The sequence below is a fragment of the Ruditapes philippinarum genome, unplaced genomic scaffold, assembly GCF_026571515.1.
Source record: "Ruditapes philippinarum isolate M1 unplaced genomic scaffold, ASM2657151v2 ctg245_1_1_1_1, whole genome shotgun sequence".
NCBI classification, from domain to species: Eukaryota; Metazoa; Mollusca; class Bivalvia; order Venerida; family Veneridae; genus Ruditapes; species Ruditapes philippinarum.
The window spans coordinates 119,317-143,614 of record NW_026852039.1 but is presented as its reverse complement, the minus strand read 5'-3'; the positions used below and the strand labels follow the sequence as shown (position 1 = coordinate 143,614).

Sequence of the window (24,298 nt, the reverse complement as noted above, 5' to 3'; positions counted from 1 at the left end):
TGTACACGTACATGTAATTTGAAAACAAATTTTTAGTACCATAGAACCTTAAAGTTTACCTGCATCCCGTCAATACGAGTCAATCTAAGGTCGTCATGATTAACACACGTCACACCATCGCTAGTTTTCTGACAAAAACCTTCTCCTTCCCCTGTAACTTTACCATTTGCATTGCAAACTGCAATATACACGTTTATGCATGCAAAAATATACAGAAAGCCTTGCATAGTTTGACAGTTCATCTTTCACCTCCGTACTGAAGAGTATTGTTTACGTGTTCACCGGAAAATAAAGCGCGCGAGAAATGGATTGTTATGAACAAGAAAAAAGGTAAAAAAAAAACGATCTTATTGTCAGATTTGTAAAATTTTACGCAGAAAAATTCAGATCTGTGATTAGATACAGTACATTTTTTGATAATGATATTTCTATGAACTTCTATGATGATCAGTGATAGAAATTAATCACTCACTGTTAACCATTAACATTTCGCACCATCGTCAATTCGTACCCACATTAGATAACTGCATAATTTCCAATTTTTACATGTAAACTTTGGTTGATTTAGAATGCAATTAGTGAAGTGTGTCACGAAATTTTTAAATTAATAAAGAAGTAAGAATATGTTTATGTCCCAACCGAATCCGGGTCAGCTCGGCCCTAAAACGTACTCGGCCCCGAGTCGGCTCGGCCCTATTCCAACTCGGCACGGGTCAACTCGGCCCATTTTGCAATTATTAATATTTAGGTTTGTGTTATCACTATTTATTGTAATTATTGTAATTATTTATAGATCTAATACACGGATTGACAGTTTCCGAACTAGCAGCAGACATGCTTTTCTTAAGTAATGATAACCGATTGAGTATCTCACTGTATTTCTGACTCGTGGTAGGTTTAACCCAGGCGCTTTTAGCGCATCGGCACCGATGCGCTAAAATTTCAGAACAAGAAATCCCGATGCGCTTAAAATTATCATAGCGCTTTAAAAAATGACCGATATTCCTTTCTATTGTGTCTATAAGTTAACCCCAATTAGCCAAATAAACAAGCCAACATACATGTCCTGTGTAGATAATTACCCGAGGCGTATACACAACCCGATACACTGATTGCCTTTAAACTGTGTGACGTCACAGACACCTGTCATCGATGTCTGCAGACGACTGTTGGTGCACTTTCAGGTGTTGTCAATTACCGTGTATTGAGATGGGTGCAATTTAACCGCGACATGTGTGATATTTACATGTTTCAAGTAGGTGTAATAACTTTTATTGTTTTGATAATATAATTGGCATTAATTGACATGCGATATAACAGTTTGATATTTAGGGATGAATGGGTTAATTGTCTTGATATAAGTGTAATGTTCAATTTCATCTTTCACTTTCTTATGATCGTTACGTCTAAGCAGTACTGTAGTATTAAGATTTCAAAAATTAATATGTCTTAACATGAATAAGGGATGCCTAGTTCACTATCAATTTTATGAGTTTTTTTTGGTGAGCAATGTCGTTGAAACTGTCTCAGGATTATTTTGCTTTTTAATATATACATGATAATCGTATTTTACTTGGATTAAACTGCATAGATATTCATAACTAAATTTGGTTGATGGCTACTTAAACAATGAAAACAGTATAGACTGTTCATTATCAACTTGCAACTGAGTGAAAACAACAACAAAAACTTTTAGTTTACATCAACAATCCCACTTAGTGACAGCCAATTGGTCATTTTCTTTTTTAATTAAAAATATCTTGTAATCTGTTTCTGTTCACTGAATCCCCAAAATGAAAAAAATATTAATTTTGCAGGCCCTCTTTAATCAACCTGTTCATGGACAGCTTTGTGAAGTGCAATCTACTGTCCTACCCCTTAGCATTGGTTTGTCAGGACATACAGGAGCTGGCCAGGCATTTTGGTATAGATATGGAGCTGTGCCGCAGCCACTGGCACCAGGTACATGCCAGTCTAGAGGGGACTGATCAGTCAGCCGACCAGACCATGACCTGGATTACTGGCAACCTTTCTACCAGTCATCCAGCTCTTTACAGAATTGCTGCTGTGGGTCTCCTCCTCCCAACCTCTATTGCAGGTAATTATTATTAAATTCATTCATTCTTGAACATTAATGAAATTCCAATGACAGTTGCAGATGTGCAACACTTTGCTAGAAGTTTTTCAACATTTCAAATATAAATTTTTTTACTTAGTTAAGTTTAAACAGACTGGAAGTTTTAAATTTTCAAAAATTCACAGCAAACAAACAATATACAGTCAAACGTGTATTAAGCGACCGGGCAAGGGAAACACCAAAAACGGTCGCTTAATGAAACGGTCTCTTAAGACAGTCAGCATGATATGAAAGTCAAAATTTATAAATGACATCTTTTTTATTCGATGGGATTGTTTTTAACTTCATTTTTAGCTCGACTATTCGCAGAATAATCGAGCTAATGCAGTCACCCATTTGTAGGCGTCGGCGTCGGCGTCCCTGTGGTTAAGTTTTTGTATGTAAGCTGGTATCTCCATAACTACTGAAGGGAATGGATTGAAACTTCACACACTTGTTCTCTGTGATTATCTAAGATGATTGGCACAAGTCCCATAACTCTGATTTGCTTTTTTTTCATAATTATGCCCCTTTTTCGACTTAGAAATTCTTGGTTAAGTTTTTGTATGTAAGCTGGTATCTCCATAACTACTGAAGGGAATGGATTGAAACTTCACACACTTGTTCTCTGTGATTATCTAAGATGATTGGCACAAGTCCCATAACTCTGATTTGCTTTTTTTCATAATTATGCCCCTTTTTCGACTTAGAAATTCTTGGTTAAGTTTTTAGCTCGACTTTTCTATGAAAAGGGGAGCTATCCTACTCGCCCCGGCGTCGGCGTCGGCGTTAGCGTTGGCGTCACACCTTGGTTAAGTTTTTCGTACCACCCCACTTTATTTCAGAAGTATTACAAGTATGGCTTTGAAACTTACCATACTTGTTCACCATCATAACCTCCATCTACAGACAAGAGTACATAACTCTGTCAAGGTTTTTGACAGAATTATGGCCCTTTTTTGACTTAGAAAGTGTATTGAGCTTGGTTAAGTTTTTTGTACCACCTCACTTTATTTCAAAACCATTGGAGGTATTGCTTTGAAACTGACCATACTTGTTTACCATCACGACCTTCATCAACAGACAAGAGGACATAACTCTGTCAAGGTTTTTGACAGAATTATGCCCCTTTTTGACTTAGAAAATACATTGAATATGGGTAAAATCCACTTATTGCCTTAACCCTTTGAGATATTGCTTTGAAACTTTTAATGCTATTTCACATCATTACCCCCATCTGTACGCAAGAGAAGGTAACTCTGTCAAGGATTTGTTTTAAAAATTAAGGCCTTTTATCGACTTAGAATCTTGGTTAAGTTTTTAGTACCAGTCCACTTTTTGACTGAACTGTTTGAGATATTAATTTGAAAGTTGGAATACTTGTTTACCATCATGGTCCCAAAACATGGGCAGGAGAAGGTAATTCTGTTAAGGATTTTATTTGAATTATGGCCCTTTTTGACTTAGAAACTCAGTTAAGATTTTCATTCTTGTCCACTTGTTTGACTTAACCATTTGAGATATTACTTTGGAAGTTGGAGTTCTTATGTGCCATCATGAGACCTATCTGTAAGCAAGAGAAGATAACTCTGTGAAAATGTTTCTTGATTTGTACTTAAAAATTCCTAGTTAAAGTCTTGTGTGCCCTTAACTGTCAAAGTTTTGTTTTATAGGCAAGCACTAAAAAAGTCGAGCGCGCTGTCCTTCTGACAGCTCTTGTTGTATGTAAGCTGGTATCTCCATAACTACTGAAGGGAATGGATTGAAACTTCACACACTTGTTCTCTGTGATTATCTAAGATGATTGGCACAAGTCCCATAACTCTGATTTGCTTTTTTTCATAATTATGCCCCTTTTTCGACTTAGAAATTCTTGGTTAAGTTTTTGTATGTAAGCTGGTATCTCCATAACTACTGAAGGGAATGGATTGAAACTTCACACACTTGTTCTCTGTGATTATCTTAGATGATTGGCACAAGTCCCATAACTCTGGTTTTTCTTTTTTTTCATAATTATGCCCCTTTTTCGACTTAGAAATTCTTGGTTAAGTTTTTGCATGTAAGCTGGTATCTCCATAACTACTGAAGGGAATGGATTGAAACTTCACACACTTGTTCTCTGTGATTATCTAAGATGATTGGCACAAGTCCCATAACTCTGATTTGCTTTTTTTCATAATTATGCCCCTTTTTCGACTTAGAAATTCTTGGTTAAGTTTTTGTATGTAAGCTGGTATCTCCATAACTACTGAAGGGAATGGATTGAAACTTCACACACTTGTTCTCTGTGATTATCTAAGATGATTAGTACAAGTCCCATAACTCTGATTTGTTTCTTTGCATAATTATGCCCCTTTTTCGACTCATGAATTCTTGGTTAAGTTTTTGCATGTAAGCTTGTATCTCCATACTTACTGAAGGGAATGTATTGAAACTTGAAGAGTTTGTACCTTTTCGGACAATTTTATGTATTCATATAGGTAAGCATTATTATACTCAATGAAACACCCTTGTGACAAATTTTCGAATAGTCGAGTGTTACTGTCCTCCGACAGTTCTTGTTATATAAATGTTGAATAATAAGTACGCTCCGGCAATCTAAACGGATGCAAATGTAAAAATAACGTTCTGATATTTATTGACAAAACAGTTTTGATCCCTTACGTACATGTTTGACATTTTTTCCAGAATTTTTTAACTTCTCCGTTGTTTTTCCTTGTCTCCAACACGAAAACCCTATTAGTGAAGATGCTTTCTGTTGTGCATTTTTTTTTCATTTGAAATAAACAAACTACATCTAATTGTTACGATTGATTTAATGGCTGCTCAAGTTCAAGGTCAATTCAATGCAGTCTAAATGTCAACAAGCGAAGCGTATACACCATCTCAGTATGGGCGGAGCGTTGCATTGTTTATCCGATATTATTTGATAATACACGTCACGCGTATACTTAACTTCATTTGCATACGCTTAAACGGTATGGGAAATAGAGTTTTTCACACGTTTATTGTTGTGTTTTTATTGCTGACACTTGTGACATAACGAGGTGGCGTTCTCTAAAAAACACAATTACTTGACAGGTAAAAGTGGTCGTTTAATGAAAAGATTAATGTCAATTAGGTGACTAATTAGCGGTCGCTGGTCGCGTTGAGCAAAAGTCGCTTAATACATTAAAGATATAGAGATAAAATGATCGGGGGCAATTTAAAGTGGTCGTTTAAGACAAAAGTCGCTTAATACACGTGGTCGCATGGGCAAGTTAGACTGTAAATAAAAGACATGAGGTTAACATAAATGATTACTTTCATTTATTAATTTCAGATTGTGAGCGAGGATTCAGCTGCCTGAAGAAAGTTAAGACTGAAAACAGGAATTGTCTCTCTGTTAAAGTTCTAAACTATCTTCTTGCCGTCTCCCTTCAAGGACCCCCATTAGAATCTTTCAACTTTGAGAAGGCAGTCAAGGCATGGAAGGACAACAAACCTAGAAGACAGGCCCACTTTTAATGATGTTAATGAAGAAAAAACAAATGAAATATACTCATTTAAATGGGACACACACATACATATAAATGTTGATCACATGTTGTGAACTTGTGTTTATATATAATTGTTTATTGGAAATGGAAAAAGTAAATAATAAAAATTAAGAAAATGTTTATCAAGTGAAAAGCTTTCATTATTTGTTTTAAAACAGCCCACAGCAGTATCTTGACACCTAAAATGGCAAAATATTTCGACACGCGGTATGGGGTTAAGACCCCCTCCCGCACCCACCCCTGTCTAAATAAAAAAATGTAGCGCTTAAAAATAATCCTGGGGAATTCCCTGGTTTAACCGTAAATTTATTTCATGCTTTCCAGTGTTTTATTGTAATATATCAGATGATTATATTCTGATAAACCACTAGTGAAATTTATAAAATATAATTTTCACTGTAGCCGGACTATATCCGAATGCGGATGAAAAGAAAATCATAACTAAATGGAATAACAGGCAGAAATAAATGCCGTCATACGTAAATTGTGCTTCTTAAGGAAGAGAAAGTCGATGTCACCATACATCATGTTAAAAATGTAACAAAATTAGAGAAATTTAACAGAACTATATTTCAAAATTGATGATGTGACGTAATGATGTGATGACGTCACATAGGAGAATGCGCGACGTTACGCGGCAAAATCAATAAAAAATACTAAAAATCACAATAAAAAGAAAATTTATTTGTTTTACATATAAGATTGAAATATATTTCATTCGTGAACACCAGCTATTATATTTTCACTCGTGGCTACGCCACTCGTGAAAATATTGCATCTGGTGTTCACTCAGTGAAATTATATTTCAATCTTACATGCAAAACAAACAAATATCCTCTTTATAAATACCTTCAGTGTCAAACAATGTGTTGAAATATATACGGAGAGGAAGCTTAGATCACCAGCTTTTAATTGGTGTAATAAATTTTAAAATCGGACATTAAATTGCACTAGCGATTTAAACACAGCTAAATTTGCATTCTTTTGCAAGCGAAGGGAAACAACTCTTTTTTTTCACTCGATTTACCTCGGCTATTTACGTAGTTCATAAAGAGACTGTCAATTGGTGGAGACAGAGAGAGAGAGAGTTCATAAATATAACAAAGTGCAAACAGTGCTTATATAGAAGCTTATAACATTAAGTAAACACGTTTTTGTTTCATATTTTTTTGAATATTACTTTACAAACAAAATGCATCTAAGGAAACACATTTTTGTGTCGCCTCTACGGAGTAGTGGCGACATATAGGGATCACTTCTCCGTCGTCCGTCTGTCTGTCTGTCCGTCCGTCTGTCCGTCCGTCCGTCACAAAACTTGTCCGGACTACTCCTCATAAACTACTGGTGCAATTTCATCCAAACTTTACAGGAATGATCAGTACCAAGTCTAGTTGTGCATATTGTCAGTATTTTCGGGTTCAATGATTTTTGTAAGAGTTATGGCCCTTTAATAATTTTTAATTTTAAAGTTTGTCCGGACTACTTCTCTTATACCACTTATAAAATTTCAATGAAACTTTACAGGATTGATCTGTAGCTCAAATCCTTGCGCATATTACACGGGTTTTCCGGTTGAATGATTTTTGGCCGAGTTATGGCCCTTTGATAAAAAAGGTTTTTTTTCTGTGTGTTGCCAGATACCAGACTACTCCTCATAAACTACTGGTGCAAGTAGTATCCAAACTTTACAGGAATGATCAGTACCAAGTCTAGTTGTGCATATTGTCAGCATTTTCCAGTTCAATGATTTTTGTTTGAGTTATGGCCCTTTAATTATTTTTTTTTTAAAGTTTGTCCAGACTACTTCTCTTATACCACTTATGCAATTTCAATGAAACTTTACAGGATTGATCTGTAGCTCAAGTCCTTGCGCATATTGCACGGGTTTTCCGGTTGAATGATTTTTGGCCGAGTTATGGCCCTTTGATAAAAAGGTGTTTTTTTCTGTGTGTTGCCAGATACGCAAAAGCTTGTCCGGACTACTCCTCATAAACTACTGGTGCAATTTTATCCAAACTTTACAGGAATGATCAGTACAAAGTGGTTAGTCTAGTTGTGCACTGTCCGTCTGTCACAAAATTTGTCCCAACATGAAATTGGCCATCATGAGGCGACACATGTGATTACTGATCGCTCTTGTTATTAGATCTATATAAATTTTATCGAATCTGCAAGACAAATAAATAACTTTTTTTTTCTAAATATACTTTATTTCGGCAGAAGTACAATGTATAATTATATAATGATAAGATATTTCTTATTATTCATTTACCTTAACAACATGCAAAGCAAAGTTAATACGTTATATATATTTTTGTAAAGTGGGCCGAGTTGACCCGTGCCGAGTTGACCCGTGCCGAGTTGGTATAGCCACTATAGGGCCGAGTTGACTCTTTTCCGTCCCAACCCACCTTGCTAAGTTGCCGTACCCCCTCCCTTTTCCAATCACCCCCATATTGAGACCATTTAAGAAAGGATTGATAAAATCTTACCCCAGTTTGCTTGTAGGTTTATATTTACATTGATTGCTACCTTGATCAGTAAGACAAAATGATTGCAGTATATGCACTAGTTCTGGCTTCCATAACTTTATATGTTTCTTTTATTTTGACGTTGCGACAGTAAAGTTATGGATCAACCCTATTTGCAAAGTCTACCAGAATTTTTGCAGTTTGTGTGCCGTACATAAAACCTATTAAAATCACCCTTATTAATCAAATTTGGGTCAGATAAAAATATGCATTTTGAATCAATTCATGTTTTGTTTTTAAATAAAACTTCAATGACATTGTGTACCCAACTATTTGTTAGGAAAATATGTAAAGAATGTTTACCAATATGGAGTCTGCTTTCAAATGAAATCTCGTGGGATCTTTTTTTAGTAACGGACTATACACTATTTTTAGTAAGTGTACGATTTTAAATAAAAACAAACAAATAATTCATGAATCATCACTCAAAACAATATAAATCCAACATGTTTTTGGTACAACGTCTGTTATTGAATAAATACACCGTTATTCATAATTGTTTAAGCCATGTTTTCAATTAAAAAAAGCATTTTGGTCACGTGTCACCAAATGTCTTGCAAAGATATCCGAACCTAAATTCTCACTAGTCATGTGATAATTAGGGCAGCAATAGCGGCGAATAATATGAAATGTGAACCCACTGATAAACTTTGAGGCATTATTTCAACAATCTAACGTTCTTTGTTCAAAAATATAGACTGAAGTGTCCCAAATATATTTAACTACCTGTGTTAAAATAGCTTTTGTCCAGATCACGCAAATTTATTGAATTACAGCATGACATAAATATGTCACGATTCTGGTTGACTTTCGATACGGGATTTGCTTCAGCGAACAGGTCTAGCAGTACTATAAAACCTGTTTGCTGAAGTCTCTTTAGCTATATATGCACCTGATTGGATACAGCGTCAGCTGGCTATTTCCAATTGCTTGTCTGGTTTAAAAATGAAATGGATGACCAAACAGTGTATCAATAATAACTAATTGACACACAAATTTACAAAACATGTATTGTTTCTTCCAGGAATCTGAAAGAGATTGATGCTGTTTTAGATTTCGCAAAATTACCACGAGAGGAAATAAAACCAAAAACACAGAGCATTTACTTTTCCAAGCAGCTAGACAATGAGGGTGTTAAGTTGATAGAGTTAGACAAAACTGTATTACAGGCGTTTGAAAATGGAGAAAAGTATATATTTGTTTATGTATTTTATTGCTTTGACTACATTTATTAAAAAATTACTTGTGAAATGTATTACCAGCTTATCAACTTATTAGCTTTAAAGAAATTTGACATGTTATATGACCCAGAATAAATGGTTGTACATTTGTAGGCTTATGTGACCGCAGCTGCTGGATGAAGGATATATTGCAAACAACCATTATACGCAGCCATATAACCTGTTTAAGTTCTTAATAATAAATTTATAATACAGCACAATGCCCTTATTTGAGGAGATAACTTCATCATGTAAATACATGTTGATATCATGATTATATGATGAAAATCAACAATACAAATGTGCGGTATTGACTTCATAAATCGTTATCATTTGAAATTAATTGAGAATAACAAATACTGAAAGTTATTGTGTTTTTGTCTAGGGTGGTAATACGTGGAGACAAGGAAGATAGTGCTGTACTGTGTACAAACACACAAACATATGATATCAAAGAGGGAGAAGTGTCCAATGCAATGCTTTTATTAACTGATTTAAATTATGGTAACAGCCTAGAGAGCACTGGTGATGCACAGGTGGAGTACAGAGAGGTATATTTATGTTAAAAACTTAATTAAATGATAATTAACATAAATTTCATGGGTTTTTCTTTCTTAATTGGCAAGATTTAACCTTTTCATTTGGGGATAAATTATTGCTGATTTCAGAATGTAAAAATTAAAAGATGGTGTATGTTTGGATTACAGGAGAGTATATTAATTAATTATTAAACAAAATCACTATTGAAAAGAGGACTTTTAAAGTCTCTGTTGTGTAAGGCAAAGACCCTTGAATTTTGTTTCAACATTACTTTTAAAATAATTTGAGCCCATGGGTTTAGTAATGACTTAGGGTGGTAGTATAACTTGCATTACTTCAATGGAAGGTACTTTATCCAATGAAGAATAAAGAGGGTTTATCTTGTCCTAGCATCATGGTTGTTTGGTTTTAGTTGATGTTCCATGCAAGTACTATAACTTAGTATGAGGACAATAATAACCAGTGGATTTTATTCAAACTTACACACCTCCATTATTGTGTGTGACAGGTCTATATTTTTTGGATAGACCTGTTTAAACAAAAGAAAGTCCGTTATGAGGTTTATCTTTTGCACGTGCACAGGTCTGTTCTAGTCCGACAGACCCGGTCATGAAAAACACATGAAAAAGTAGACCTGCTTATGCGAAAACAAAGAAAACATGATATGCAAATGAAAATAAAATGTAAATGATTGTCATAATATTCCTGTCTTACAAAATCTGGATACAAGATAATGTTCCCCTGAAAACCTTCGAATCCAGGGCTTAGTTTCAAGGAATGCTACACTACAACGTTAATGATATAATCCAAAATGTGCTTATAGTGAAATGCATATACAAGAACTTAAAGTGGATTAGTCTACATTGGGCAGATCTCCCATTAGTTATTAAAATAGCGATAGAAACGATTCAGATATTATTAAAAGAAATCTTGAAAAAGAAATGTTAATGCAAAGTTGTAAGTGATTAAGTATAAAAATTTATATGATGAGCGATCATATTTTATTCTATAACATTTTATAATCGGATCATGTATCTCACACTTGCCAACAATATACATATGTAAGTATTCCTGGTCTGCTGGGTATCCGGATATTTGCCCCTCAGACAGTTGTTCCCTCGGAAGTTTTCTCCCTTTTTGCAGTAGCGGACATTGCCCCTTATATCTTTGGAAGGGTTGGACATTTGCTCCCCCCATGTTTTAAAAATGTTAAAAAAAAAAAATTTGAATTGTTTATTACAAAAATTTATCGCCTTTTGTCGAAATTCTAATCGTGCTTAAATAAACAGAAAAAAACTGCGCAAATTTGTGAGTAACAATTCGCCACAGCATAAAGGGGGCATGCGTCCGAGAGGACAACTGTTCGGGGGAGGGGGCAAATGTCCTAGAACTTGCAATGTCTTATACGAAATACTATCAACATAATTATTCATTCTTTTACATACCTTCCATTTCAGACCCATTCGCTTTATTATTGACAAATTGCTCATTTACCTTTTTGATGATTATTTTAAAGGGAAAAGCAGAGTTAAATGCAAGATTTATGTTATATTTAAGCAGAACGTTGATAAAACCTTACCTGTAAACGGGCTGTGTTAAAAAGTAATCTTTGTGCATTTACATCAAATGTTTCAGATCAGCCATTGCTCAAGCCAATAGTTTGACGGTGTGTAAGTTGGATATCGGCCTCGTACATCGATCTTTCTGTTTAGGAAAGACCTGGTCACGAATTCCATGACACCCCTAGAGCGCTACGCACTCTCGGTGTCACATGAAATTCGTGACCGGGACTTTCCTTAACAGAAAGACCTCGCACTCGGTCGATATCCTATACGTATCACAGCATTTCCACTGGCAGACCTACAGACAGATATAAGTCTGATAAATCTGGATGGCATTGTGTTAGAATCATAGCTCTTGAAGACTTAAAACATATTCACATTTCTTACGGATTATTTTCGTTTATAAATTCAATCCTGTATGGCCATTTTGTCAGTTTCATTGTACTGGGATAGCTCTTGTTTTGTTTACCTTAGCAACAATGAAATTATGCAAAGATTTTACAGTGTAGCTAGAAATATTATACCATTTAAAAAATTAATATGCATTTAATTAAGTATGATGTGTTTTGAACTTTGTTTTATTACAGGTAAATACTGTAATCCACACATTCTTTGAGCTGCGGCCATGTAAACCACGGTTAGCAAAGTTACGCACAATGTTAAATGAGAACCCATATAGTGGGCAGGCTAGTGAAGAAGATGAAGATCATCAGGGCAAAAAGGTAACTGAACATGAAGACAGTGGCCTTGTGGCAAAACTGTTGCTATCCTGAATTCAAGTCCCCAGTGTGGACACAATTATATTCTTTAACACTTCATGTTTATTTTCAAGCCAAAGGCATTTATTTTTATGCCCCCGGGCATATAGTAATTGAACCGTCCGTCCGTCTGTCCGTACGAGGTTAACCTAGAACGGCAAGTTGGATTTTTCTTAAGTTCTACCTGTACCAATGGCTTCTAAGTTTACACACTTACTAATCAATACAAAGTACATGATCTGGGCAAGTTTCATAACTCTGGCTTTCATATTTACCAAGTTATTGCCCTTTTCAGCACTTAGAAAATGAATAATGGTTAACCTAAAACGGCAAGTTGGAAATATCTTAAGTTCTATCTTTACTAATGACTTTATAAAAAAATTTCCACACTTACTTATCAATACAAAGTACATGATATTGCCGAGTTATATAACTGTGTCGTCCATATTTCCCAGTTATTTCCCTTTTTTCACTTTGAAAATAGGGCCTTGTCTGGTTAACCTATTTCGGCAAGTTGGATATATCTTAAATTTCTCCTAATTGCTTAATTTCTTTAATAATATCTTTCATATTTAGTTGGTGGATACCTTTAATGGTCCTCTAATTTTTTGTGGAGTAAGCGGTCTCTAGGGTCAAGGTCACTGGTTTAAAAAATAAATATAAACATTTTTGCTCATATAGCCTTTATTTTTTACTTGATGACTTAGTTTAATACAAACATGCCAAGGGAGGTCCTCCTTGGGTGTAGTACGGGGTCATTCGGGTCAAGTTCAATGTTGCCAATGTCAAGGTCACCAATTTTAAAAATAGATTTTTACATTTTTACAGGTGTATTGACTTATTCTATAGACAGATGTTATTTATAATTGATAGAAACATAAACTTTGATGGAATTAGTGGTCAGTTGGGTCAAGGTCACCAGTGCTAAAAATAGATTTTTACACAAATATTTGCTAATACAGCCTTTATTAAGTGACAGATATATTTTATATTTGGTAGGAAGATAACTTGCATGGTATTCATCCTTTTGATTGGGGTAGGGATCAGTGGGTCAAGGTCACTTGTGCTGAAATAGATTTTTACACTTTTGCCCATACAGCTTTTATTTATTGACAGATGTATATCATATTTGGTAGGAAGATAACTTACATGGTATTCTTCTTTTGGATAGAGTTAGGGGTCAGTTTGGTCAAGGTTACCATTGCTCAAAATAGATTCACACTTTTGCCCATACAACCTTTATTTAATGACAGATGTGTTTCATATTTGGTAGGAAGATAACTTGCATGAAGTTGAATATTTTTATTCAACTTCACAAGTCAGAGCAATGACTTGGCAACTTATATTTTTCACAATTACAAAATGATATGAGTTTGTCAAGCTATATAACTTGTGTTTACAATTTTTTGGCAATTTTGCTGTCCATAACTGAGTGAATGGGTAAACATTTTTTGAAATATTGCTACTGACAAGAATCTGAGCCGGGGGCATTTGTGTTTAACAAACACGTTCTTGTTCTTACTTTATATTCAAATATTTATTCAAATTAATTAACTGCAATGTGTAAAAAGGTCTGTGTTACAAAGTAATGCACATATCAAACTTATCTTTATTTAGCTTTCATGGTGTACATGTAAGTACTTAATTCTAATAGATTCCTATGTTTATAATATTAAAAAGAAAACCTTAATATCAATTTGGTTTTAATTTACAGAAGACTATTTACATAGTAATGAAGATGTAATAGCATTTAACTACCATTGAAATAGTCTAGAAGTGTGCTTTTACTTCTTGGCCTCAGTTTGTAAATGTAAAAGTGAGTATTTTAGTTTTGCAAAGGGTGATTTGATTTATCTTTCAGTACACGTTCAATGAAATACTGGATCTGGTTCAAGGTAGTGAGACAGAAATAATGAAAGCTCTTGACAAGATGCAGGCCCTTGTTATAAATGGTATGTTCACATCTTATCAGATTTAGGGAAATACATGTTGACCAAAGAAGTAAAGACAGAATTGAAGACTTGCATAAAAAATGTGCTAAATTGCCAATGATTGATATTATCGTAAGCAAATAAATACATTAATAAAAAATTGTCTTTGGTGATAGAAGTAAGGCTGGTGACCTTGAGCCACTTGTCATCATCATTTAAGTTTAATTCTTGATAAGTACTAATGTTTTGGTACGAAAGTTAGTCATCATCTACCCCTTGTGGCTGAGGGGTTGCCTTTAAGGGTTGAGGTATCAGAATTGCAGTCGCCGTTTATCTCTATGTGATCATAAGATGTAGCTAGGTTAGAATAGAATTAATGGGGTCTATGCATCTTATAGCTTCAGCAGGTGAGGTTGTTTTCACCTCTGGTGTTGCTTAAAGTTTGTAACACCTGAATGTTAGCCAAAATTTTTCTTTCCTGGTTTCGGCACTATATGACCTAAATTGTATTGATGCGCCATAAAAACCAAACAAACAAATAACAGTCACAGTCTAGGTTGCAGAAGGTTGATAATATATTATGGGGTAAGTGCCTGCTTGTACTTCTGACCTCTGAGGGTAAGGAAGCATTCAGCATGGTATATATTTTGTACAGAGTACCGTTACATTGAAGCATTATGTTTTATAGGTTATTGGAGAGTGTTAGATTTTGACTTCCTGGTACAAGTAATGACCCACTTGTTACAGCTGTGTGATGAGAATGATTGGACACACACTGGTATTCCTATTGAAGAATGTGTCTCAGTTTTACAAGAATTATTTCCTAGGTACGGTTAAACTGTCTACTTACATGTACCTGATCCATGTCTTAATTATTGTTGTATTTATTCTATCTAGTTATTTTGTACATGTATATATCCCTCCTAAAGAGCTTGTTATATATGTATATCTTTTACAAAATCTTTAAAAGGCGTATTTTAGTTCATACTTTTCAACAAATGCTTGGAATGTAAGAATGGTCTGATTTTATTTTTAAATATTTTCAGAATGCAGGAATATATTTTCATATGTAATCTGATTAATGTATGTGGGTGGGCCTAAACAGTTTCATCTGTGTGCAATTTCTATAATGCAGAAGGGATTTCAATCAAACTTTTAACCATACAGAATAATTTTTTGAATGTAATGGCATTTGTTATTTTGTGATTTGATCATGTTTATTTTTCTTCTGAATAACGGCCCTTGATGCTTTTTTTAACAAACATAATATTACTAGAAAACCCGGTTTTGTGAAAATGTCATGTTTTATTCTGCTTCATTTGAAAGATACTGTAGATGTATGTAAAATGTAATTTCATGATATTTATTTTTTTTCTCAGGAATGTGATAGAACATGTCTTAAAGAATTTTTCTACCAAACTATCATCAAACACAACAGAAGATGATGATGAGGAAAAGATGCAAATTGGTAAAATAAATATTTAAATTTGTTGACACTGTTTGATTATAGAAATGGATGAAATGAGTCCTGGAGTGTTTTCAGCAATATGAACAATAATGAGTAAAGGACATTTTCCTGAGTTAATGATGTCCTTGTGTAATCAAAGACTGGGTGAAATAGCACATGTTTAACATTAGTTGCAAATGTGATTAATTTCTGATCTAGTTTCTTTGCATAATATAACATTGGTATTATCGGCAATTATTCAGTACAGCTTATTTTGTAGGGTTTACGAATAAATTTCGGCAAAGTCAAGGTCACAGTCATTTTCTATATGTTTCAAAATTTTATTCCCACTCAAAACTTTTTGGTTGAAATAATGATTATAATGAGACAATGTGCTGGTTTTGGTTTCCTAAGAACAGAATTGGCCCAGCACCAGTGGTCACTTGATATTTATATAGGAAAAAAGACATCTAAGACTGTGTGAAACTACTATGCCCAGAGTTTAGATATTTGGTATATATATCACTTTATGGAGTACAAAAATCTGGTATTAATAATGCCCCTATACAGTAGTTAACTGACAATCCAAACTTTCTGTTCAGTTTAAGTAAGTTAGAGCATGGTTACTTGAGGCTACGGACATAAATACATTTGTATTATTTTTCAGATATAGATTATTACAGATTGGATGAGGATAAAGTTTGTAGATTCTTTGCTGAACAGATTCTTAAACATGCCAGAAAGGTAAAACTTTATAACAAAAAAATAAACAAACAAAATTAAGATAATAATCATCAAACTTTTAAAACTTGTAATGCTTTTAACCTTCATGCTAAAAAAGAACTGGCATATTTGTTTGCAGTTTATATATTAGGACGTAGGATCCATGGGTTTTTTCCCACAAATAAGTTATTGTCAAGTGCACAAAGGTCCACTATAATTACTTACAAATGAATGCTACTATTTCATGTTTTATTGTTGATTTTTGCCTCTGATTTATCACAAATAAGACATGAGTGTTGTAATTCAATAAAACTTTTAGTTTTAAATGAACTATTTAACCGTTCTATGATCCCTTCGACGTAAGGTGATTTATATATATATATTAAAATAGATGTGCATGTATTTCCTTATCAATTAAAGTAAAATGGTGAATTATTTTTCTCATTTTCCAGTTTAATTTGAACCAGTTTCTGTCTACATGGGAAAAGAGTGTACCAGAAGGAATGAAAACAACCCTGTTTCAGCTAGAGGTAACAATAATGTCAAAATTGCTGTAACTAAAATGTTTACATACTGGTTGGGGAGATAACTTCGGCTGGTTGATAAACTCGGCCTTTTATAATTTAATCGAGTTATCGGTTTTTTTATGCTAATCAAGCTTACCATCTCGTACGAACGCTGGAATTCAACAACATCTGGAAATTTTGTCAAGTTTGGTAAGATATTTAAAAAATAACACAGACTTTCACCTTTTTGTTTACAAAACATGCCTATAAAAAGTACGGGAAATCCGATTCATGTGCGCATGCGCAGTAGATGCTCGTTTTGAGGCCCGTACAGAGCTACTTTTATTTATTGGCCGACTATCGGTAAAGCAGATGACGTTACCAGATGCAATTTGTAGATGAAATTCAGACTCACTTTTGTCTTAATAACTCAGAAAAAAGACTGTTTGGACATTTAGTCACAAATGTCATATTTTAGTGCATTTGATTGAAATGTTTAATGGTTTTTTATATATAAATAAATATAGTGGTATTTAACCTACACAATAATGATTGTGTAGGTTACATACCACTAAATTAATTTCTTCTTCACTCTGTAAAATTACGCAAAATATATTTGAATCTATGTGTCGTATGTTTATAAATGAAAATAAATTGTGTATCAGAGTTTTTTTTATATAAGATTGTATAAAAGTAACAGTCCTTGTTGAATGTAGATATATGTCCCTTGAAATTTCAATAGTGTCTCAGGCAACTTTACACTATGTTCAGTCTCTAATCAGCTCTATGATTTAAAGTGGCCCAATGTGTTTCAACATTTTTTTAACAAACTAAGGGAAAAAAGCGTTTGTTTATTTAATACAAGGACGTTAATTATAACTCAATTGTTACAACAAGCTTTAAAGTAATAATGATACTTGTATATTATTACAAATATAATAAGGGAATAAAATCTATATTGTGATTTTCTTATAGCCTACATGTCTAGTCCGAGACAGATTTTTAATCTATCATAAAATAAAGAGTGCATTTTATTTTCTCTTTGTTTTTATAAAATAATGATTATATAGTATAATAAAACGTTACAAATGTTGTTTGTTTGTCAGAATCAAAATGGGTAAAACATACTCGGACAGTGATTTGAGAAAGCTATTTCTGCCATCAAGCAAAACAGAATGAAGCTAAATCGGGCTGCAAAAGAGTTTTGTGTACCAAGAGCTACACTTTTCGACCATATTAAAAAGAGGGTAAAGAGTAATCAAAGTGGACGAAGACTAGAGTTACTTGGAGCCGAGGAGAAGTCTCTTGTTTCTTTTCTGAAGTATATGTCAGACCATGGATTTCCTTTAACAAGAGCCATGATAAGAATTTATGCAAGGGAAATTCTTCGAAGATCAGGTAAGATTATTGTAATAAATTGTTTTCCAGATGTCTGTTTTAACAACAACAACAACAACATCAAAAAATTATTTCATTTAGTCAATGGTCACAATTACATGACAGCCAACATTGCAAAAGAACTATTTTAACTATGTTATGTACCTAGAGATATTGCAACTTATTATACGGCTTCACAATGTGAGAATTTTTATATATATATATTTGCATTAAGCACGTTTAATACGATAATTATTCGATATTTTAATATTATTATTACGTGCAATTAAAGTACATGTGTTTAATCTGTTTTGATATTTAGGTCGTAACACACGGATTAATTTGAAAGTTGGTCCGAGTAACCAATGGTTCAGGAATTTTTTCAAACGGAACCCAGAATTGTCAGAGAGGACTCCCGAAAATATGGAGCTTAGTAGGACCAGGATGTCAAACCAGGCTTGTGTGGACGAGTGGTTCATCTTTTTAGATGGTGTCCTACAAAAATACGGGATAAAAGACAAGCCAGACCGGGTAAGTTTAACTTTAAACCTTTCAATTAAATATTTCATGAACATTCATTCGTCTTTCATTAGGAACATTGTACTTGAATTAAATGTTATTTTGACCATTGACTCTAAAAAAATATTTGAATTTATAAGCTATCTCCTCACATTTAGATTTACAACTGCGATGAAACTGGTTGGACTGGGAAAGAGTCAGCGAAAACTAAAGTCACAGGGAGGAAAGGTGGGCATCTGTTGAAAAGAAAAGCAGCCGTCAACAGCCATGTTACAGCTCATCTCTGTATTTGTGCTGATGGGAGGTTTATGCCGTCTATGATAATATATCAGGCAAGTTATTATTTATCTATTTATTTATTTATTTTAAAATGAACATTTTAAATATGCCATTTATGGTTTTATTAGTGTATATCTATTATGTATTTACCAAACAATATCTGTTTGCAGAAATGTTTACCGCATTCAAACTACAAAGACGGTCCTCCATCTTCATGGTTTTATGCAACCTCAGAGTCGGAATACATGGATGGGGAGATTTTTTTTGAATGGTTCGTCAAGTGCTTCATACCTAACTGTGGCAAGGAACGTCCGGTGTGTCTCATCATGGATAATCATGACAGCCACATTACATTGCCACTGGTAGAAAAGGCCATTGAAAATAACATCATTCTTATAGGACTACCTGCGCACACCACGCACATATTACAGCCCCTAGATGTTAAGGTATGGTTCACACGTTGCTTACCCGTTTGACTGGCTAAATGTGATATAAATCAACAGTCAATAGTTATAAAATAGCACATTTTTCTCCATGATTTAATGAAATATATCTCTACCGTAAATAAAAATACCTTTATCTTTGACGAAAATCTTAAATATAAATAGCTGAAACAAAAGTGAATGGAATTTGCAATGTGCTTTACTTAAACTGGTAATTAAAAAGAAAATTCGAAAAGTTTTATTGACACTGACACTAAAATTAAATATACAGAAAAATGAACTCAGTTTCAACATTTCTGCTTGAACCCTGATGTTATGTAAACTAAATATCTGTTCAAATTATTTAGATAATCGGGCCACTTAAAAACAGATTCAACACCATTGCCGAGAGATGTGGATTTCTTAGCCAAGGTTTTACAATAAGCAAAGCAAAGTTTCCACTTCTCCTCAGTTATGCCATTGATCAGACAACTCCTGCTTCAGTTAAAGATGCCTTTAAGACAACAGGAATATATCCTCTTTCTGTAGATGCTATAGATAAAAGTCAGTTAATACCAGCATCATTCAAGCAACCTGTAACAGAAAGTAAGCATTTCTATGATAATAAAGTAATAGTTCTACTATCTTTGCAAGGTGGTTGATAGTAAGACCTTCTTCCAACAATAGATCCGTGTTTAATTTTCACCATGTGTACGCACCAATACATTTAAAAAAATTTTTTTTACCTCTTTCTTCGTCTGGATAATAAATTTTGTTCAGATGCTTTACATTAACTCTGATCGTGCGGCTCTTGTGATTGCATTTCTACGCGTTTTGAACTCAGGCTATGTATTATTCTATAAAATTATAGAACTTCATAACAATTTTATTATTTTAAACATTTGATCTGAAACGAACTGATTTTTTCCAACTCATTATTTTCCAGATGCTGGCACAGCAGAATTAAAGACATGTCCTACGTGCGGTGTCTTTAATGTAAATCCACTGTTAAAAGATGGACTTGTGCCAAAATCACTTGCTGACGTCCTAATGCCACCTCCAGCAAAACCACTTAGCCAAAAGAGAACGTCAAGGATGATCCTTGAAGGCAGAATCATAAGTGGAGATGACATGTTAATGAAATTAAAAGTAAACATAAATTCTCTACAATAAAAGAAATATATGTTTTCATATGCAATAAACTATGGTATTTTGCTAATGATCTTAACATAGGTATTTCAACAATATGTCTTTAAGAAAATGAACAGAATGTAAATCATAAATGTGCTGTTTTTTTATAGGAGAAAGAAAAGGCACTGGAAGAGAAGAAAGAAAGACAGGAAGAAAGAAAGAGAATACGAGAGTTGAAACAAGAAGAGAAGGCAAAGAAAGAAGAAAAGAAAACCAAAAGAAGGGAAGAAAAGTCAAAGAAGTCAGCGAGAAGAGATGTATCTTCACAGTCAGAAAAGCGGGACAGGCCTAGTAGACTAGACAACCCTATGTATACATGTACTTGTGGAGTTTGTAGTGTGCGTGGGAGAGTGGATGATGAAGCGCGTGGTATAGAGTGGGTTGGATGTGATGAATCTATGTGTCTAGCGTGGTACCACTTAGATTGTTTATGCACTGAAGAAAAAGAGTATATACGTGAAAGCTTGTCCGATGGTAATGACTGGTATTGTAAAGTTTGTAAACCTTGGTTATATATGGAGGAATGAACGAATGAATAAGTAAATGAATGAATGAATGAATGAATGAATGAATGAATGAATGAATGAATGAAAAGAATTAATGAATTAACGAATGTTTTGTTAATATGAAACTGTGTGTTGTACAGAAAAATGACCTACCGATGTTCTATTTTAAATGTTACTACTAAAGTTAGATCATATCAATTGTTGTATACGTACGTTCCTAAGGTATGAATATAATATCATATCTGTATGTGATTATTAGTTTCTGATAATTTGTGATTGTGATTGTTATTATTATTATTGATTTATTTACTTTAAAAAAAAGAAAGATGATGTTTTTACGTTAAATTGATTTATACGTTAGAACGGTTACATAATGCGTTGCATATTAAATATCATACTAGCATAGATATTCATTATACTTACGTAATGCTCAGAATTTTTTATAACAAATATTGTTTTTTGACATATGAATAGTAAAGAAATAATAAAATGTCTAAACATGTTATTTTACGTTTTAACTTACTTATTTTAGAAGAAAAACAAAGAGCCGGAATTATCCACTCGCGCGGGTTAAAAATATCCTTTTTACGTACCTCTTCCAGGGCCTCTCAAAATTACCCGTTGTTTCTAAATATAACTTTTTATGGTGATACCGGAAAATCGAAGAGCTGAAGTTTATTATGATGTAAGATTCATCAGAATACGTAAACAAATAAATAAAATATGCCCCAAAAATACTGATTTTCGGCCGAGTTTATCTCCCCAACCAGTATAGAAATTATTACACAATTCATTGATTAAATGCCTGTATGGCCTAATAAATGGTCAATGTCTATTTCCATAAGACTCATCCCTTGAAAATATAGGTTCAAATCTTACAAGGAACATTGAATTATTTTGTTAGAAAATGTTTTTAGATCCTTGATGGAGTTGAAGCTCTATCCAGGTCTTTGTGAATGTTGCAGTGCCTTATTTATTTTTGACAACAACCCATGTATTTTGAAGTAGGGACATTAAAAGGAAGTAAAAATAAGTAAATTGGGAAAATTTAACAAACAATTAAAAAACATTCACCTTTTCGATGATGATTTACATATAATTCTATATAAATGATGCTTTCGTAAAAAGCAAATTATGGTATGCATAAAAAGTTTGGGAAAATCCTATTTTTATTTTATTGTCTGGGATTAAATTGGGAATATTCAAGTTTGTTTATTGGGTAAAAGGCTTTTTTTGTGTCTCAACAAAGTTTACTGAATCATTTGAAAGAATAAAAGGCATCACATTAATATTGTAGTTAGGTTCATGATAGGTATAAAGTGATGCTATCTATATATATCATGTTATATATTCTGGTGTTCTTGCAATATTTAGGGTATGGCTTTAATAGACAGACAAAGTACACCTGAAGTGATATGTTATTTATCGGCTGATACCTTACCAGAGGACATCAATGAGAGGTAAGATTTAATGAGGAAATAAGTCTTTGTAATTACAATAGAGTTTGATCTGAGTAAGAAGTTTTGATTATTACCTGTTAAGGGATTTTGGGAGAGTGCTGAAATGTACTTGCTTTTTATTTGATGACTGAATTACTTACTCTGGAGAAACAAAAATAAGTCTAGAATTAACAGCTTACTGTGCATTTGATTAAATTGGCAACAATGAAAACTAGAACTGCCACAGGACTATGAATTATACCCCTGCATGCCACTTTGTTATAGGATATTTACTTTGAGAAAGTCCACCTGTTTGTCAGATACTTCATGATATTGTTTGATCAGCTACATCTTTCAAGTACATGTAGCATTCATTAAGATTACATATGCAGCTCACTCCAGTATACCCCCTTCATACTTTCTTTGTGGGGTTAAGTTGACTTAGAAGAAATGACAGTTAATGTTTGTTTTTTAGAAAGAAGGAAAAATTATCCACTTTCAAGTTTCTAGGTCATCTACCACCAATGATAGTTTTTTTGTGGTGAAATACTTGTATTGGGAATGACCTTTTTATACTTTCAGGTTTGACTTCTTGTTTAGAACTAAAGAAAAATGGACATTAGAGGAAATTACTCCTTATATCAAGTAAGTAATTATGTTGTGATTGGTAATATTTATGCAAAAAAAATATGATGCTTTTGTTGTGAATAATTATATGCAACCAAAAGATATTTTTGTTTTTGTTCATGTATTTTACAATTAAACTTTGGGCAATAAAAATAGGGTCTCCAAATGAGCAAATGGGTCAAAAGCATTGATCTTAACTAAAATGATTTAATACTTTACTACCTTACATTTTACACTGTATGTTTTCCAAGTGAATCATGATTGCATTTACTATTTTTGTTGTCATATTTAATTTTATACACTTTTCACACACAAACGAAGAATAAGGGCTATTTTGGATTAAGCTCATTTAAAGTAATTTATGTGGAATAAAGGTGCATTATTCTATTTGTTCACTTAATACATTTTCTTTTTTAAAACACTAAATTTTCATAAGAAATAAGCAACTATCTATAGGCAAGCTTTAAAGACTTAAGTCTAAAACATGTTATTATCTTTATTTTTCAAAAGCTTACTTGAGGTGTCCATTTAATGTTTCCAAAAAGTTACTTTTTTGCCATATAGCCATCTGTTGCTTCTTTTGCATTTTGGCACAATTTCACTTTCATGTCGTACTTTAATGGAAGTCTAAATACCTCCTTGTTTACATTTTGCTTCCGTTATCACAAATTATTCCACATTCAGTCCTTTTTTCTTCAGGTGATCAGCATCTTACATGTTCCAAATGCATTATTATCACATTATAAAACACATGTTTGCCTTTTCTACAGAAAGGTAACAATTTACATTTCTTAGAGTAAGGATTAATGTGCCTTCTAGATCTACAGAATTTTACAAAAAGTAATTTCTGAGCTTTTAAAACGGTCCTATTGGAACATTGTTTAACAGCCTTGTGTGTATTTACTTTCAGGGATCTAGAAACAGATAAAATGAATATTTCAGCAATGCTGACCAAGTTTGCTCGAGCATCAACAACAAATGGTGTCAAAATGTACAACTCAAGAAAACCTCTTACTTGATGATAGAAATTGTAATTAACATGTTTGCAATAAATTTTAAATTATC

The 24,298-nt window shown here is 33.4% G+C and overlaps 4 protein-coding genes across 4 annotated transcripts in view; 3 read left to right on the top strand and 1 right to left on the bottom strand.

Moving 5' to 3' along the window:
- LOC132747752 (transmembrane prolyl 4-hydroxylase-like) overlaps window positions 1-283 on the bottom strand; it is a 15,059-nt gene extending 14,776 nt beyond the window's left edge. The window contains exon 1 of the mRNA XM_060737250.1: window positions 60-283. Coding sequence (XP_060593233.1) covers window positions 60-242 — 183 coding nt within the window. The 5' untranslated portion in view covers window positions 243-283. The remainder of the gene's footprint in view (window positions 1-59) is intronic.
- LOC132747743 (sister chromatid cohesion protein DCC1-like) lies at window positions 198-24,298 on the top strand. Its single transcript, XM_060737239.1, has 12 exons — window positions 198-330; window positions 9,211-9,375; window positions 9,792-9,957; window positions 12,096-12,230; window positions 14,128-14,218; window positions 14,886-15,024; window positions 15,577-15,665; window positions 16,312-16,388; window positions 16,820-16,897; window positions 22,542-22,627; window positions 23,189-23,251; window positions 24,144-24,298. The coding sequence occupies exons 1-12, from the start codon at window positions 305-307 to the stop codon at window positions 24,250-24,252; spliced, it is 1,224 nt and encodes a 407-aa protein (XP_060593222.1). The 5' UTR covers window positions 198-304; the 3' UTR covers window positions 24,253-24,298.
- LOC132747731 (uncharacterized) lies at window positions 1,756-5,628 on the top strand. The gene is made up of 2 exons (XM_060737228.1): window positions 1,756-2,098; window positions 5,439-5,628. Exons 1-2 carry the CDS (start codon window positions 1,840-1,842, stop codon window positions 5,621-5,623), a joined length of 444 nt encoding a protein of 147 aa, XP_060593211.1. The 5' UTR covers window positions 1,756-1,839; the 3' UTR covers window positions 5,624-5,628.
- LOC132747678 (uncharacterized) lies at window positions 16,945-21,444 on the top strand. The gene is made up of 6 exons (XM_060737126.1): window positions 16,945-18,271; window positions 18,573-18,781; window positions 18,928-19,494; window positions 19,839-20,076; window positions 20,417-20,619; window positions 20,772-21,444. The coding sequence occupies exons 3-6, from the start codon at window positions 19,189-19,191 to the stop codon at window positions 21,186-21,188; spliced, it is 1,164 nt and encodes a 387-aa protein (XP_060593109.1). The 5' UTR covers window positions 16,945-18,271; window positions 18,573-18,781; window positions 18,928-19,188; the 3' UTR covers window positions 21,189-21,444.

Excerpts from the sequence above, each read along its gene's own strand:
- LOC132747743 (XM_060737239.1), top strand. The coding sequence starts at position 305 with ATGGATTGTTATGAACAAGAAAAAAG. Across the intron at positions 9,376-9,791 it reads GCGTTTGAAAATGGAGAAAA|GGTGGTAATACGTGGAGACA; the intron begins GTATATATTTGT and ends GTTTTTGTCTAG. Across the intron at positions 12,231-14,127 it reads AAGATCATCAGGGCAAAAAG|TACACGTTCAATGAAATACT; the intron begins GTAACTGAACAT and ends TTTATCTTTCAG.
- LOC132747731 (XM_060737228.1), top strand. The coding sequence starts at position 1,840 with ATGGACAGCTTTGTGAAGTGCAATCTACTGTCCTACCCCTTAGCATTG. Across the intron at positions 2,099-5,438 it reads CCTCCCAACCTCTATTGCAG|ATTGTGAGCGAGGATTCAGC; the intron begins GTAATTATTATT and ends TATTAATTTCAG.
- LOC132747678 (XM_060737126.1), top strand. The coding sequence starts at position 19,189 with ATGTATTTACCAAACAATATCTGTTTGCAGAAATGTTTACCGCATTCA. Across the intron at positions 19,495-19,838 it reads TACAGCCCCTAGATGTTAAG|ATAATCGGGCCACTTAAAAA; the intron begins GTATGGTTCACA and ends CAAATTATTTAG. Across the intron at positions 20,077-20,416 it reads CAAGCAACCTGTAACAGAAA|ATGCTGGCACAGCAGAATTA; the intron begins GTAAGCATTTCT and ends ATTATTTTCCAG.